General features: G+C 52.4%; 2 protein-coding genes across 2 annotated transcripts in view; both read left to right on the top strand.

Annotated features, from left to right (window-relative positions):
- Positions 1–4,837: 4,837 nt before the first annotated feature.
- PGC (progastricsin) lies at positions 4,838–15,966 on the top strand. Its single transcript, XM_068994345.1, has 9 exons — positions 4,838–4,899; positions 7,995–8,145; positions 8,618–8,735; positions 9,720–9,838; positions 11,498–11,697; positions 13,213–13,335; positions 13,819–13,966; positions 15,012–15,110; positions 15,811–15,966. The coding sequence occupies exons 1-9, from the start codon at positions 4,838–4,840 to the stop codon at positions 15,964–15,966; spliced, it is 1,176 nt and encodes a 391-aa protein (XP_068850446.1).
- Positions 15,967–17,359: 1,393 nt separating this feature from the next.
- Positions 17,360–17,694, top strand: part of TFEB (transcription factor EB) — a 46,987-nt gene continuing 46,652 nt past the window's right edge. The window contains exon 1 of the mRNA XM_068994338.1: positions 17,360–17,516. The gene's annotated coding sequence lies outside the window, so the exon portion shown is untranslated. The remainder of the gene's footprint in view (positions 17,517–17,694) is intronic.

Genomic DNA, 17,694 nt, shown 5'->3' with positions numbered 1-17,694 from the left:
CCACTCAGGATGTGTACTGAGTGTCAGTGATGTGCCATGCCTGGTTCTAGGCCCTTTGTGTATTCACTCAATGGGCCATTCAACAAATGTTAGCTCTGCCTGCTCTCACACGTTCGATCCCTGGGTGGAAAAGACCCTCTGGAGGAGGAAATGGCAACCCACTCCAGTATCTTTGCCTGGAAAATCCCACGGACAGAGGAACCTAGAGGACTACAGTCCATGGGGTCGCAAAGAGTTGGACACGACTGAAGCGACTGAGCGTGAGCACGTGGGTGACCCTGATAATGAGAAGCTCACAACTCTCCTCCTTTGGTTGATATTCAGTTTGTGCCCAAGTGCTATTGATGGGAATGAGAAATTAGAATCAACCCAAATCATAGGGCTAAGTAGAGCCAGCTTCCAAAATGACAGGGCACTGTATAGCCACCAAGAGTGATAAGGGTGTGGCTTATCTCAGTTCACGGAAGTGTGCACATAACAATCTTCAGGAACAAGAAGAGAACAGAAATAGCATTTACACACTGATTACAGCTATGTTAAAATCTCACTGTGTACATTAAGAGCTAGAGATAATTTAGTAATTTAGAATGGTGCAAATAATTGCTGTTCCATGTTGCTTTGATTTTTTTTAAAAAGTGGTTTATGTATAGAATTTAAATTAAATTTAGCACACAAAATTTTTCCTTAAATCCTCCATTAAAGGACTTCAGGGTTGTTGTTTCAAAATTGGGAATGGCTGTATGAGCACTGGATTGGGAAGGATTCTGAGGTCATGTCTCAGCTCCATGAAAGGGTGTGGTCTGTTTGATTAGTGATGTCTGCCATGGGTGAAGGATTAGCAGTGGCAGTATGCAGGCTAGTACCTGCTCTCTCTTCTTGAGACACTCCCAGCAACCAGTTTCACTTGTGGTCACTCTGAAAGGTGAATGAGCTGCTTAAGGAGCCAGGTGAGAGAAATAACCTCTTCTTTTAGTTGAGGATTTGGGGCAAGTCACTGGAATGGATACAAGATGATACGCAATAGGGACTTCCTTGGTGGTTCAGTGGTTAATATTCTGCACTCTCAATGTAGGTGGCCTGGGTTCAATCCCTAGGCAAGAAAGTAGATCCCACACGCTGCAACTAAAAGTTCGCATGCTGTAACTAAAGATCCCACATAACGCAACTGGAAAAAAAAAAAATCCTGTACACTGCAGCTAAGATCCAGCACAGCCAAATAAATAAATAAATATTAAAAAAAGAAAAAAAAGGTGGTATGAAATAAATACCATAAGGGTAGGAAAAGCAAAGTCCTCCACAATAGAGGCCAATTTGAGGGTAGGTAGACACAGAAGGGAAGGCTTTATGGCCTTTGTACTGGGTCTTGAAGGAGGAGGAGATTTTGCAGGTGGAGATGCCTGCGAAGGGTATTGCATGGAGGCCACAGCATGGATAGAGCACGGAGGCTGGAAAATAACAGGCCTCCTGGGCAGCAAGCAAGAAGATCGCTATGACTGGAGCACAGAGCATGTTTAGGTTAGCAGTGGAAGGTGAAGACGGAAACGGAGGCAGGGGGCAGCCAGAATGTGTCCTGAAGACTAGGGTAATGGGTCTGGATTTTATTTAGTCAGTCACAGGGAGGCTTTGGTGAGTTTTGAGACAGGTGGTACTTAGAGAGGAGACCAGAGGATGAGAAGAAAATGCCTCTTTCCTGGGAGACCATCACTGAGAGGACCTCAGGCCCTGTAGTTTGATACGATCCCTTTGGAGTGTGGGGTGGAAATCAGAGCACTGGGAGAGCGAGGTGTGGGAGATAAAACAAAACCCCACTGAGAACCACCCCACGGGCTCCATCCGCTGTTTGGGATTTCCTGAGCTCTGGGCCAAGCACAGGGAGGTGGAAGCCACAGTCTCCACTTTCGAGGAGTTTCTGGTCTATGGAGGGAGGAAACATACCCCAGGAAACAACTGGAGACCAGTCTTAGACAGTGTGCCGTTGGGCACCAAAGGGAGGACACCAGCTGAGGGGCAGCATTTAAGGGTAGAAGATGAACTTGGGGGGGGAGCCAGTGGGTCAGGCTTCCCCGGGCTCCTGTCCTTGGATGGGGGCCGCCTGGATGACTTCCAAGGGGCCCTCCAACTCTGCACATCCCTGGCTCTAGGAGGAGCTGTCCTGAAGGATGGGCAGAACTTGGACATGTAGAAGGAAGAGAAATGGGCTTCCCAGGAATGGGGAGCTGGGTGGTGGGAGACAGCCAGAGCAGACAAGGACTCAGGACGTATGGGGACACTGAGGGGACTGACTGAGCTTTGTCAGGTCAGGTTGGGCAGGCTGAGGCAGCAGAGCCCCAGGGTCTGGCAACCAAATAGGTACCCCGGCTCCATGCAGTCAGGCCAGGGATACACATCCCTAGGCCAGGGATACTCAGAAGGGATGTGGGGTGATCGGGGTTTGGGGACAGTTAGCCTGCAGTCATCAGACCCCTTGAGATCTGCCAGATAAGGAAAGGGTCCCAGGAGGCCCATACTGGGGAGTGTGGTTGGCCTCACAAGACTTAGGGGACCCCATGGATTCTGCTATATTCACAGGATGTGGCAAGACTCTAAGGATTCTCCAATTTCCTTTTTTAAAAAAATATTTAATTCTGGGCTTCCCTGCTGGCTCAGTGCTAAAGAACCAGCCTCCAATGCAAGAGACACAGGTTCAATCCCTGATCCAGGAAGATCCCACATGCCTCGGAGTAACAGCCTGTGCACCACAACTATGGAGTCTGTGCTCTAGAGCTCAGAGGTCGCAGCTACTGAGCTCGTGTGCCAGGAGCCCACACTCTGCAACAAGAGAAGACACTGCAATGGGAAGCCTGTGCACCACAGCTAGAGAGTAGCCCCCGTTTGCTGAAACTAGGGAAAAGTCCAGGCAGCAGCGAAGACCAGCTCGGCCAAAGATAAAAATAAATAAATAAAATTCAAAAACACATATTTCTGATCATTGAGAGTAAGCTCCATGCCTCATTATTGTAGTCAGCCCGCATTTTTGCATCCTGGTTGCTATACATTCATTCAGAACTTCCCTGACCAGGGATTAAACCCATTTCCCTTCAGTGGAAGCTCAGAATTTTAACCGCTGGACTGCCAGGGAAGTCCCTCCTATGACTTTCCTTTGTCTGCTCTCCAAAACCGGATCCCGGGGAAGGCACTGGCTCCTTACCTTGCCTTCTACCCCAGAGTCCAGCGTGTCCCTGGAGACTGTGGGCAGGAATGGGAGCTGACCTGGCCTTGAGACACAGGCAGGCAGGGACCTCCTTCTCTCTGCCAGGCCTGGGCAGACCTCTAGAGCCCTTCCGCCCCTCCTCCATCCAGGGCCAGGGGAGACTCCAGGGCTCTGGCAGGGCAGTGGGTGGCAGTGGTCAGAGTGGAAAGTCCCCACGGGCTGGATTTTATCGGTGTTTGGCAGGCCTAGTTTTGGCCTCCTTCCTGGGGCTCAAGGGCCTGACAATGTGTTTGGAGCATTGAGCGAGGGGTATGAGGTGGCAGAGGGGGTACAGGGTGGGGACTTTTTCCATTCACCCTAAAATGGAGAGTTCTCTAGTGCCAGGTTGGTGGGCACCGGGCCAGCTCTAGGTCACCTCAGGTGGTGAGAAGCTTGTTGCCAGGAAGCCGGCAGGACCTGGAGATGAGGGACAGAAGACGACACGGGAGGTCAGGCTCAGAGCAGGAAGGAGGACAGACGAGGGCTGGGGAAGAGGGTAATGGGGGACACAGTGTTTTAGGAGAACTAAAGACACGGGCAGCATTGCAACGGGACAGAAGAAGAAAGACAACAAAGAACAGAAGCGGGGCCTGGGACGTCCCCGTATTCCCATGCCCCTGCCCAGGCCTCCTGCTGCTGCAGACCAGTGTCTGCACAACCAGAAGCCAGTGTGGCTTACACATGGGTGTCCTGAGCGCTTGCTGAACTATGATGAGAATTTCCCCAAATGCCCCGTTTGACCAGGAAGTCCTCTAAAGCTAGCCCCGGTAGCTCTGACTTCAGTCACTGGCGACCCAGCTCCATCACCTGCATCCATGCTAATAATGGATCATTACCACCATCAGCACCACACTAACCACCATCTTCATTACCTTTATCCTAGCTACTGACCCCATCATCCCCCAGACACCCTAACTGCATCCCTCAAGGGCTTGGGAGTACTTGAACCAGGACTCAAGTCAGAATCTTTGAATGTATCACCTCTAGACCAGTGATATGCAACTATTTTGCTTCCAGAAGGGATGCTGGGCTGTGCCTGCAGACATTGTTGGTTGTCACAACTGGGGGACTGCTACTAGTGAGCATCTAGTGAGTAGAGGCCAAGGATGCCGCTCAACATCCTACAATGCCCAGGGCAGCCCCACAACAAAGAGTTTTTTTGTTCTGAAGTTTTGGAATTACGGACTTCTCTGTAGACTTGCCTATAGACCTTAGAGCCCTCATTTCTGCCCTCCTCTGGCCCTCTCCTCAAAATGCCCAGCTCACACCTCTGGTTCCTGGGCAAAGAAGTCATCTTTGCCACTCCATCTTTCGGCAAGTTTGATCTCTTATCGCTCACACCTCCTGGCCTCCACTGCTTGTTCTGAAAAGTCAATAGGATGAAAAGTCCTTTGAGGCCACCCTCACAAAGGAAAACACACGGAAACGACTGATACAGGGAGCCCAGGGTACACCCAGGGTTGAGACCATGCTTGTCCAGGGCAGAGAGGCAGGGACTGGGCTGGGTCCCAGAGGTATAAAGCAGGAAGGACTGTTCAGGCTTTCACTCCACGGCAACAGCACAACTCAGAGTTGCCTCTCTGCTGCAGCCAGCTGGGAATCAGCATCATGAAGTGGATGGTACTGGCCTTGGTCTGCCTCCAGGCCTTGGAGGCAGCAGCATTGGTCAAGTGAGTCTGGGGGCCTGAATGCTGGGACAGGAGCCCTGGCAGCTTTTAAAAAAAATAAACATTTCTTTTATAAATAAGTTTATAAACAAACTTATTTTATAAGTTTATAAACTTAGTTTATTTTATGTTTATAAAGTTTATAATTTATTTATAAAAATAAATATATTAAAAAATAACTTATTTTATAAATAAGTTTATATTATTTTATAAAACAGATACAGATTCACAGACTTAGAGAACAACCTTATGGTTGCCAGGAGGGAAGGACTGGGGGAAGAGATAGTTAAAGAGTTTGGGATCTATGTGTACACTCTGCTACATTTAAAATGGATAACCAACAGGGACCTACCTTATAGCACAGGGAACTCTGCTCAATATTATGTGTCAACCTGGATGGGAGGGGAGTTTGGGAGAGAATGGATACATGTACATGCCTGGCTGAGTCCCTTTGCTGTCGACCTGAAACTCTCACAAGTTGTTAATCAGCTAAGTGCTATGTTGTGCTTAGCTGCTCAGCCATGTCCTACTCTTTGCGATCCCATGGACCACAGCCTGCCAGGCTCCTCTGTCCATGAGACTCTCCAGGCAAGAATACTGGAGTGGGTTGCCATGCCCTCCTCCAGGGGATCTTCCTAACCCAGGAATTGAACCCAGGTTTCCCATATTGCAAGGAGATCCAACCAGTCCATCCTAAAGGAGATCAGTCCTGGGTGTTCATTGGAAGGACTGATGTTGAAGCTGAAACTCCAATACTTTGGCTACCTGATGTGAAGAGCTGACTCATCTGAAAATACCCTGATGCTGGAAAAGATTGAGGGCAGGAGGAGAAGGGGACGACAGAGGATGAGATAGTTGGATGGCATAACCGACTCAATGGACATAAGTTTGGGTGGACTCCAGGAGTTGGTGATGGACAGGGAGGCCTGGCATGCTGTGGTTCATGGGGTTGCAAAGAGTCAGACGTGACTGAGTGACTGAACTGACTTCCCATACTGCAGGTGAATTCTTTACCGTCTGAGTCACTAGGGAAGCCCAAGAATACTGGATTCGGTAGCCTATCCCTTCTCCAAGGGAACTTCCCCACCCAGGAATTGAACCACGATCTCCTGCATTGCAGGCAGATTCTTTACCAGTTGAGCTACCCATGAAGCCCTAATCAGCTATACCCCAGTAGAAAATAACAAGTAAAAAAAAAACAAAACCCAAAACTACTATAGACTGGATGATTTATACATAACAGAAATTTTTTTCTCAAAGTTTTGGAGGCTGGGTAGTCCAGGATCAAGGTGCCAGTAGATTTGGTGTCTGGTCGAGAATCTTCTTCCTAGTTCATATGCATACCCCCCATCATTCTGCTGTCCTCACGTGTTGGAAGGGACACCGAAACTCTCTGGGTGATCTGCTTCTGCTCTGAGGCAGGGAAGGCTCTCTGAGTGTGCACTGGACAGATCTCAGGATGGGAAGAGATATGGCCTCTGCCTTCAGGAAGCTTCCAGTTGGAGGGAAAAGCATCATCCATTCCCTCACTGATGATAAAGGATAAAGACCAGAATGATAGATAAAGATAAATGATAAAGACCAGAAACAGACAGAGTAGGGGCAACTCCTGCCTAAAAAAAAAAAAAGACCTTGAAAGCAATTATTTCTAGATAGGGTGATGTTTGCTAGAAGTTTCCTTAAGGGCCCCCAATTTATTTGACAGATGCCAAATCATCTAAGCAGAAACACCAGTCATGTAATCTCTATATGCTGAGGTGTCAGGGGAAAGGGGATAAGGCGGCCAGGCTCACAGGACATCAAAAGGGCGCCCAGCCTGCCTCATTGCCTGCAATTGCACCAATAAAAGGGCATTTTTTTTTGGTGGAAAGTAGGCTTCTCTCAGAAACTTCTTTGAATATGCCAATTCTGGAGTGGTGTTGGTGTGAAGCAATCGTCAGCCTTCATATCTCAAGGTGAATGGGTTTAGCAGAGAATTTCTGGAGAATGCAGGGTCTTGGGAGAATGAGGACGAGATGGGGAAAGAAGCAGGAATCCAGAAGCCTGCAGCAAGGCCTGGGGGCACTGGCAGAGACCCCTGGGCAATGGAGGCAGGCAGGTCTGGGAAGACACGGGCAGAAACCCATAATTCAGGAGATCCAGTTCCAGAGGCTGATCTGGGCTCCGGACCACTCAAGCCAACCTCCCCATGGTCCCTGCCTCCTGTGAGGAGCGTGACTGACCCAGGCCAGACAAGGAGCAGAAGAACCAGGACCCTGTCTTCTGAGTCCGCAGTCTAGTGCTGCTGCCCTGGGCCCGTGCTCTGGCACATCCAGCCGGTGCCCGTTGCCTGAGGGCCACCATTCCGGGGGACTCCCTTTGGGGTTAACTTTGCCATCTCTGAAGCCTTTTTATTTTTTGAATTATGTATTGCTTTTTAATTTATTATTTTTCTGTGTTGTGCAGCACGTGGGATCTTAGTTTCCTAAACAGAGATTGAACCCGTGCCCTCTGCATTGGGAGTGCAGAGTCTTAACTACTGAACCACCAAGGAAGTCCTTCTGAAACTTTTTTTTTTTAAATGCACAAATTGGGAATTCTCCTGTGGTCCAGTGGTTAAGGGCTCTGCACTTTCACTGCGAGAGCATGGGTTCAGTCCCTGGTCAGGAAACAAAGATCCAGCAAGCACGGCCAAAACAAACCAACAAACCACACAAATCTTGCAAGGAGTAATGTCTAAAGTTCCTCTCCCCTTCCTGGGAAAAGAGTTTATGGGGTATTTGAGAGTGGAGGACCAGGGTGGGATGACGACCCATGGGATGAGGTCAGGGCAGGCCTGGGTGAAGGTAGCTGTTTTCTGAATCTTGGAGCAAGTCCTGAGAAGAGTTTTCCAAAAAAGAGAAAGAGAGAGGAAGAAAAAGAGAGGCAGAGGGAGAAAGAGCCAGAGACAGAGATCGAGACAGAAATGGAGAAAGAGGGAGACAGACACATACAATCGACAGGCCCCGGGGACAGAGTGATGGGGAGCCTGAGGCAGTTAGGGATGGAGAGAGAGCTTGGGATATTAGAGGTGCAGTAGGAAAGAGGGAGGCCCTGCCCTGACCCCAGCCCTTCTGCAGAATTCCCTTGAAGAAATTTAAGTCCATCCGTGAGACCATGAAGGAGAAGGGCCTCCTGGAGGACTTCCTGAGGACCTACAAGCACGACCCGGCCCAGAAGTACCGCTTTGGTGACTTCAGCGTGGCCACCGAGCCCATGGACTACATGGACGTGAGTCTTGACCCTCCCCTGGGGCTCCCCCTCCTCCTGCTGCCAAAGGCTGAGGGCCAGACCTGGGCTGTGAGCTGCTCTCTCCCTCTCTGCACCCTCCCACTCGCCCCCTGGAGGCTGCCCCTGTCTCTCAGACCTGCCTGTCAGCCGGAGACTTCATTGCCTGAGAAAGCACGGAGGGACCCCTGATGACCTGGCAGCTGAGTCCACGCAGACTTTTGCTGCTGCCCCAGGCGGGCTCAGACTGAGGGCCTGTGGGTTCTGAGCAAGTGTGGAGGGCAGGCTCAAGCCCCTGCTTGTGGTGTGGGCTGTGGGGCTGGCCACCCTGCCGCTCTGACCATGGAGAAGGCTGGGCCTGATGGGCAGAGCAGCAGAGTGACCGGCTTCAATGCCCCCACCACAAGTAAGACCTGCCCGCCATACCCCTACCCAGAGCTAAGAGCCTGCCCCATGTCCCTTCCTCCCCACCCAGGCTGCTTACTTTGGCGAGATCAGTATTGGGACTCCACCACAGAACTTCTTGGTCCTTTTTGATACCGGTTCCTCCAACCTGTGGGTGCCCTCTGTCTACTGCCAGAGCCAGGCCTGCAGTGAGTGCTGGGCTGAGCAGGGGAGGGCATTGACACCTGCTGGGGAAGGGCAGCACTTTCATAAAGATTGCTGGGGGGCGGGGCGGTGGGATGGGCAGGGAGCTCCAGGCCTGGAAAGGTCCAGGGATTTGTCCAGTGTCACAGGGCACATGTCCAAGCCAGAGGGAAGGACCTGGCCCCTAGCCTGGGTGGCCCCTCTCTGATTACCAGGACATTCCTTCACCTACTCCAGCCTAGCCCAGCTCACTCCACTCCGTTCTGTTCACTCTGGGCAGTGCCATTCCGGCCCACTCCACTCTACAACACTCTTTCTATGCTACTCCCCCATCACGATTTACTAAGCTCTTACTGTACTCTCCCAAGGACCCGGGAGAAGGACATAGATGTGGTCCTCCTCCCGTCACTGTCTTTGGAGATGTTCACTTCATAGGATGGCCCTGACCCCTGCCAAAGCCTTGGGGTTTGGCCTTGACACCTCTAGTCCAGAAGGTCCCTCACTGGCCCCATCCTAGGCTGTCTCAGGATCCTGGTGTGGCCAGCTTCTCCTCGGCGTGAGGCAAGGGTCAGGGAATACCCTGGAGGTCCATTCACTCCTTCATCTGATGAGTAATTTCTTGACACTTGCCATGTATCAGGAGATCTGCTGGGGGCCAGGAAGATGGAGACAGATACTATACAACTTGCCCACACTACAGTCCTAGGGAGGTCATCATCCTAGGGCATCTGACAATTCTGTGATTTTGTTAGGTTGGTGGGGGCGGGGGGTGCTTTGGGGTCAAGGCTGCCCAGTTCTTAAGGGTCTTCCAATGCCAGGAATGTCAGTTGGCTACCACCTGACTCCTTGGGTGGCAGGGGGAGGTGTGTGCATGTGTGTGTGTGTATGCTGAGGCTCTAGAATATGAGTACAGGCTGGGAGACAGTTGGGCAGCCTTGCAGACCTTAGAGGGGGCCAGCATGACTTCCCGAATTTTCCCTTCCCTGCAGCCAGCCACACCCGCTTCAACCCCAGCCTGTCCTCCACCTATTCCTCCAATGAGCAGACCTTCTCCCTGCAGTATGGCAGCGGCAGCCTCACTGGCCTCTTAGGCTATGATACTCTGACGGTGAGTGATGCTGCTGGCTGAACCCTCTCCTCTTTCCAGGAAACAGGCAAGGTAATGTGGAGCTGTGAACTCGATTCTAACCTCATAGTTCTCAGAGTCTGATGGGGAGACTTGGACGGAGGCCTTTGAAGAATATGGGAAACACCCAGGGCTCTACAATTGTTTGTTATTGTTTAGTTGCTCAGTTCAGTTCAGTCGCTCAGTCGTGTCCAACTCTTTGCAACCCCATGAATCGCAGCACTCCAGGCCTCCCTGTCCATCACCAACTCCTGGAGTTCACTCAGACTCACGTCCATTGAGTCCGTGATGCCATCCAGCCATCTCATCCTCTGTTGTCCCCTTCTCCTCCTGCTCCCAATCCCTCCCAGCATCAGAGTCTTTTCCAGTGAGTCAACTCTTCGCATGAGGTGGCCAAAGTACTGGAGTTTCAGCTTTAGCATCATTCCTTCCAAAGAAATCCCAGGGCTGATCTCCTTCAGAATGGACTGGTTGGATCTCCTTGCAGTCCAAGGGACTCTCAAGAGTCTTCTCCAACACCACAGTTCAAAAGCATCAATTCTTCGGCGCTCAGCCTTCTTCACAGTCCAACTCTCACATCCATACATGACCACAGGAAAAACCATAGCCTTGACTAGACGGACCTTAGTCGGCAAAGTAATGTCTCTGCTTTTGAATATGCTATCTAGGTTGGTCGGAACTTTTCTTCCAAGGAGTAAGCGTCTTTTAACTTTGTGGCTGCAGTCACCATCTGCAGTGATTTTGGAGCCAAAAAAATAAAGTCTGCCACTGTTTCCACTGTTTCCCCATCTATTTCCCATGAAATGATGGGACCGGACGCCATGATCTTCGTTTTCTGAATGTTGAGCTTTAAGCCAACTTTTTCACTCTCCACTTTCACTTTTATCAAGAGGCTTTTTAGTTCCTCTTCACTTTCTGCCATAAGGGTGGTGTCATCTGCATATCTGATGTTATTGATATTTACAGTTGTGTCTAACTCTTTGCAACCCCATGGACTGTATTGCCCACCAGGCTCCTCTGCTCATGGGATTTCTCAGGCAAGAATTCTGGAGTGGGTTGCCGTTTCCTTCTCCAGGAGGTCTTCCTGACCCAGGGATTGAATCCATGTCTCCTGCATTGGCAGGTAGATTCTTTAGCACTGAGCCACCAGGGAAGCCGATACTCTACCATACAGGTCAGAAAATCATAACACTAGAGACTCATCCGGGAACTTCCTTGGGGGTCCAGTGATTTAGACACTGAGCTTCCAATGCAAAGGGCTGATCCCTGGTCAGGGAACTAAGATCCTGCATGCTGTGAGGTGCAGCCAAAAAAAAACAGAAAAGGCTCATCCATTCACTTATCGACCCCTCACTGTGGGCCACCATGTGCCAGGTAGCGAGGACACAGAGTGACTGGGGTGACCTCCTCCTTTTCCTTAAGGAGCTTAAAGCCTCGGGGAGAGGCAGGTGGGGTGGGCGGTGCTGCAGCAGGTGAGGGTGGCTCCTTGGAAGAGAAAGTGGCTTTCGCAAACCTGTCAAGAAGCGAGGTGGCAGAAGTGAGGGAGGGATGAAGAGCAGACAGATGGGTCTCAGGAGGGGGATCCAGAGGGAGGTGTGCGGAGTTACATTCATCACTTCCCATCCTCTGCGTCCCCTCCAGGTCCAAGGCATCCAGGTCCCCAACCAGGAGTTCGGCTTGAGTAAGACCGAGCCGGGTACCAATTTCCTCTATGCGAAGTTCGATGGCATCATGGGCATGGCCTACCCCTCCCTGTCCGTGGATGGGGCCACCACCGTCCTTCAGGGCATGGTGCAGGAGGGTGCCCTCACCAGCCCGATCTTCAGCTTCTACCTCAGCAGGTAAGGAACTACCCGGCAGTCCCCGGCTCCCAGCCCACTAGCTCCCACAGGCCTGGACGGCTGAGGTTCAAACGCTTTGGAGTTTGGAGGCAGGCATTCCCAGCAGGCATTTGGCAGGACCTTTCCTTCTGGGCTTCTGATTCTTCCTTTCCCGTGCTCCCCATTCCCGCATCTGTCCCCAGCCCACTTGATCTCTTCTTTGCGTTTCCTGGCCAAGACAGAATCTCCCCTTCCTCCGGCAGAACTCTGCTTGGGGCATTGTTGCAGCTTCTCCTACCTCTATGGGGCTTCCCTGGTGGCTCAGATGGTGAAGAATCTGCCTGCAATGAGGGAGATGTGGGTTCAATCCCTGGGTGGGTAAGATCCCCTGGAGAAGGGAATGGCAACCCACTCCAGTATTCTTGCTTGGAGAATTCCATGGACAGAGGAGCCTGGCGGGCTACAGTCCATAGGGTCGCCGTGAGTCAGACACGACTGAGCAGCTAATACTTTCACTTTTCTCCTACCTCTAGGGCTGACTGCCTGCCCAGAGCCGCAGTGAGCTCACTTCTTTCTGACCGAATGTTTTCTACCTGGACACCTCTTTTGTATAATAATCTATTGCTTCATCTCGTTTGATGTATTGTTCTAGCCAGGTCTCCTGGCCTCAGTCCACCATGAACTCGAACAAATTGTTGTTCTTACCACAAACACGAGCAAACGTGGTTATTTACGTGGATGGGCCCTGGAGCCAAGCAGTGGGAAGGGGTGGGTGGCCTGGAGGGGAATTTCCATCTTTCCTCTGTAGAATTAGACAACCACCTTCTAGAGACGATCAACATCTGCTCTCCGGGGCTTAGTCATTTGAACCTGACTTTCAACAATATTATCCCGTTACTAAGGTTGCTGACCTCTGTTTACAAGTACTCTTGAGTTTGGCCCGGAGGATTGCTGCCCAGTGCCACACTCCTGCTCGTCTACTGTCTCACAGGGAGGTCGTGCCCTCCACTCCCCCTGGGCCCCTCCTCCCTCTGATTCCAGCAGAAAAACAACAAACTGGGCCCCGGTCAGGCTCCTGCTGACACGCTCCACCAGGAGCATGAAATGAAAGGCAGAGGAGAGAGGTGGGACAGGGCTGCAGGCCAGATGACCAGAGGCTTTCCCAGAGGAAGCACTTGGAGCGGCCTCATTTGAGAGCTGGAGGCACTGGGAATTCCCAGCCTTGGTCAGAGGTGGGGGACACAACGTCTGCCCTTAGGGAACCCCAATCTGAGGGGAGATAGGGCTGCCTTCAGGGAGCCCCAGTCTGAGGGGAGACACAGCCCTGCCTCAGGGAGCCCCAGTCTGAGGGGAGACACAGCCCTGCCTCAGGGAGCCCCAGTCTGAGGGGACACAGCCCAGCCTCAGGGAGCCTCAGTCTGAGGGGAGACACAGCCCTACCTCAGGGAGCCCCAGTCTGGAGCCAGGGCAGGACTTCTATTTTCCTGCCTTTCCCACAGCCACTTCCTGACTCACCTTTCGCTTTACATTCTGCAGCCAACAGGGCTCTCAGGATGGGGGAGCAGTCATCTTTGGGGGTGTGGACAGCAGCCTGTACACGGGGCAGATCTACTGGGCCCCCGTCACTCAGGAGCTGTACTGGCAGATTGGCGTTGAGGAGTGAGTCTGCGGCGGGCCCCGGGGGCGGGGGCCGTTCATTTGGGCAGGATGTTGCACACACACATTCAGGACTTGGGGTTTCAAGACCTTGGTCGGCCTGGAGAAGGTGGGTGTGGTGGGGACAACACAGGAAGAGGCAGGGTCTGGAATCCCAGACATTTCAGACCCTGTCATCCAACCCTAGGGCCTTAGAGATTAGAAACTGGGGTGTGTCGGGGGAGGGACTAATTTACTCAAAGTATTTACAACAAATCAATAGCCCTGGCCATCAGTCTTTCTAGAACTATCTGTGGAACTTTTAAGAAACAGAATACATGGCCATTCAGGCAGACTTGGACAGACTGTTATGAGGCTGGGGGGTGGTTGGATTGACCTCTGTAAAATCTTTATCTTCCTGAGGTGCACCATGATTCAGTGGCTGCGGCCCATCCCCTAGCTGCCCTGAGCTGGGAGGTGCTGAGACCCCATCTTCTCACCATTCAGGTTCCTCATTGGTGACCAGGCTATGGGCTGGTGCTCTGCAGGCTGCCAGGCCATCGTGGACACCGGCACATCTCTGCTCACGGTGCCCCAGCAGTTCCTGAGTGCCCTTCTGCAGGCCACGGGGGCCCAGAGGGACCAGTATGGACAGGTGCATGCGGCGGAGGCGTGCCCTTTCCCGGGGAGAGGCTAGGGGGCATTTATGGTTTTTCCTGGGAGCACAAGAATAGCCTGATTCTTGGCCTCCGTGCTTCTTGCTGCCTCCTGTCACTGGAGGTGGGGGCCCCGGGATGACTGGGGGCTGGCTGGGGGCCAGAAGGCTGATTCAGGGGGGCCAGATGCCTGTGCTGGTATGGGAGGTCACTAATAGGTAGAATTTCCTCTGAGCTTCAATCTCTTAGAGCAAACAGGTTAAACACCTGCTGGGCTTTGCAGTAAGCTAAATAACTAGAATGTGAGACCAAGCCCGAGAGCGACAAAGAATAACTCCTGAATCCAGAGCTCCCTCACCTCCACCTTGGGAGGTGGATGGGGCAGGGCCCTGCCCCCATCTTTACCCCCTCCTGAACCTACCAAAGGATTTGCATAATTAAGGTATTCTCACTAACTTTGGTGGGCTGATGAGATATACTGTCTACATACCTGTGTATTTTATTTATTATTTTAATTTTTATTGGGGTATAGTTGCTTTACAATGCTGTGTAAAGCTGTCCAACGAAGAGAATCAGTTAGAGGCATACATATATCCATCCCCTCCCTCTTTGACCTCCCACCCGGCCACCACCATTCCACCCCTCTAGTCATCACAGAGCACCCAGCTGAACACCTTGTGCTATACAGCAGCTTCCCATCAGCCATCTATTTTACACATAGTAGTGTATCAGACCTATTTTAAAAGGACACTTGCAGGGAAGAGGAGTAGATTTAAACTTTCATGGGGGAAATTTAAGAAAGAGGCATGTTTTGAGAAAGATGACTCAGGTCCCCCCACAACCCACCCTCTGTACAGCAGCTTCTATAACTTGGAGGTTCTGTACGCGAGTCCTCACGGGTAACACCAGCAGTATTGGTGTTGCAGCCTCCGGTCCAAGAGCAGACTTGGGGCTCGGGCTCAGGACCCCAGGGGCTGCCGTGATGGGGATGGCAGGTCCTCTTAGCGGGGAGATGAGGCGACCCGGCGCTGTTCCTCTCTGCAGTTTCCTGTGGACTGTAACAACATCCAGAACCTGCCCACCCTCACCTTTGTCATCAATGGCGTGCGGTTCCCTCTGCCTCCCGCCTCCTACATCCTCAGTGTAAGTCCTGGTTCCTGCAGGCTGAGCCAGTGGGCACAAGATCAGGTATAGAGGTGGGTGAGGGGCGGGAGGAAGCTGTGAGGAGCCAGAAACGCTCGGTCCCCTTAACTGTGCCATTTCCTTGAAGCATTGGTTTCTCTTCCCCTCTCATGGATTTTAAACCCCCTTCTCTGGAACCAGGCTGTGGAAGAGCAGAGCAATCATCTATTATTAATAATTATTATTAATTAAGGGGGAGAGGCACTGGCTCTCTGTTGAGCACTTACAAGAGTCAGCCACCAAGTGAGGCACTTTGTCTACAGTTTCCTGATGACTCGCCATAACATTTAATGAGGGAGATATGAATTTTTATTTTACAAGTAAAAACTTGGAGGTTCCGAGAGGTTAACTCATTGGCCTAAAGCTACATGGTTAGTCAGGGTGAAGCTAGGATTGAACCTAAGTTGATCTGGCTCCAAGGCTTTACTACCAGGAGTTGAGGAGATCCTGCAGAGGGAGGGCCCTTGCAACCTGCCCTCAGCCACACTAGAATCCCCAACCAGCCCCACTCTGGCAGCTCAGTTGGCCTGTGAGGCCTCAAGGGTAGAAACTCTGGCTCTTCCTTTTCTGTATCTGTGCTGCTGGCCTGGGGCTCTGGGCTGCGCAGTGCCCCGTCCATCTGGGAGCTGATGAATGAGTGATGCCCTTGTGTGTTGTGCAGAATGACGACAGCTACTGCATCCTGGGGGTGGAGGTCACCTACATACCCTCCCAGAATGGCCAGCCCCTGTGGATCCTTGGGGACGTCTTTCTCAGGTCATACTATTCCGTCTACGACCTGGGCAACAACAGGGTGGGCTTCGCCACAGCTGCCTAGACTCAGCGCCTGGACTCCCGGGCTTCCTTCTCCTTCTGGACACTCCACCCTACAGGGGCTTCTCTCTGCACTTCCTCTCTGCATTTAGCCTCCCTTCTCTGGACTCTGGACTTTCTCTAACAATAAATAGCTCTTCTCCACATCGGCCATCCTGTTGTTTTTAGAGGGCAGTCACAGCCTGTAAGGCTCAGGGAATCGGGCAATAAGAGTCAGAGGCAACTTTGCCTCTACTGGACCATGAGATTCTAAGAGAAATAGGGCATGAGGTAGGCTTGGGGGTGAGCCCTGTACCCCTCAAAGTTTGGAGTCTCTTCACAGCTTCTCTCTGGAGAGGGAAGACAGTGGTAGTGGAATGCAGGCAGGCCATTCCTTTGTAAGGAACGATCCAAAGTGCTCTGCTGACCTAATTTACCAAATACCACCAGAGTTACCCCACACATATCACTAGCAGTGTGACTAGGGGTCATGTGTCTTAAATCTAGGCTTCTTCCTTCATATCAGTGATCAAGTTTGCCCTAGGAGCTTTCAGAAGAAGGCTGGAGGACAATGAACATTGTAACAGATGTGGGTCCTTTAGGGAGACATCACCTGATGCCACCAGAGCATCTTGTGACGTCCAACAGGGGAGGGTGACATGAAAAGATCAGGAAGTTTTTCTGTTCAGCAACATGGTGGTGATGTACCTGCAGGCTCCAGCTAATGAGGTCTGGGTGGGGAGGGCCCCCACCTAGGTAAATGGAGAACTCATGATGGGAGAGGAGGTGGGCTCCATTTTACAATCATATTTCCTTCACCACGCTGATCAACCTTGTTCCTTATGCTCCAGACGCAGGTCTGGTACCCCATCCAAACCAGGAGGATGAGGGTTGACACAGAGGGGTTTCTATGGCAACAGCACACCATCTGTGACCCTACCTCTTTCCTAGGCTCCAGGAAAGCCAGCACACTGCACGCCCCTCACTGGGGTCAAATAGGCCACAGGGTATATTATGATGATCTGTGGTTCGTGACATTACTTCCTGAAAAGAGAAAACTTGCAAAAGGGGCAGAAACCAAGTGGATCAAAGTTTCCAAATTAAACGCCAAGTCCCAGCACAGGCCTGAGCCCACAGGGTGGGACTACAAATCCCAACGTGCCTAGCAGAGCCGTCGCCCAGCACGGAGGACTACGTTTCCCAGCGGACTCTGCAGCAGGCAGACAGGCGGTAGGGCGGGGAGGGGCGGAGCCGGGAGGGGCGGGGCCGCGGGGGTAGGGTGCTGCCCTCTGCCGGGCGCGGCGGGAAGTGAGTGCCGAGTGACAGCAGGAGCCCCGGCGCCGGGCGCGGGGCTCGGTGACAGCGGAGGCGGCGGCCGCGGGCTGGACGTAGGGAGCGGCGGCGGCGCCGACTGCAGAGGGCAGGGCGGACAGGGGCGGGCCTCACCGGTGGCGCGGAGCCGGAGGAGCCCGGGAGGGGGCGGCCGGCGCAGCTCTCGGGCCCGACACCTGAACTTGGGACAAGTTGCCGGAGTCGCGGGGCGCGGGCGGCGGACGGATTGACCTTCATAGCTAGGTGAGCGGGACCGGGGGGCAAGGGGTGCGCGGAGGGCCCGGAACTCCCGACCCAGGCTCCGCTGCTCCGATCCCGTGGGTCCGCGAGACAGGTGGGTGGCTGGGTGGGGGTGTCGACTGGAAAGGGGAGCTAGAGCGTGTGCGCCGCACTGCCACCCGCCCCGCCGTCCGTCTAGCCT

This window comes from Capricornis sumatraensis, chromosome 22, assembly GCF_032405125.1.
Source record: "Capricornis sumatraensis isolate serow.1 chromosome 22, serow.2, whole genome shotgun sequence".
Lineage (NCBI taxonomy): Eukaryota > Metazoa > Chordata > Mammalia > Artiodactyla > Bovidae > Capricornis > Capricornis sumatraensis.
Note: the sequence above shows the minus strand (reverse complement) of the source record. Positions and strands in the feature narration are given on the sequence as shown.

Bases quoted from the DNA above. Each gene is read 5' to 3' on its own strand.
- PGC (XM_068994345.1), top strand. From the start codon at position 4,838: ATGAAGTGGATGGTACTGGCCTTGGTCTGCCTCCAGGCCTTGGAGGCA. The intron at 11,698-13,212 runs GTAAGGAACTAC...TACATTCTGCAG, and splicing joins TTCAGCTTCTACCTCAGCAG to CCAACAGGGCTCTCAGGATG. The intron at 13,967-15,011 runs GTGCATGCGGCG...TCCTCTCTGCAG, and splicing joins AGAGGGACCAGTATGGACAG to TTTCCTGTGGACTGTAACAA.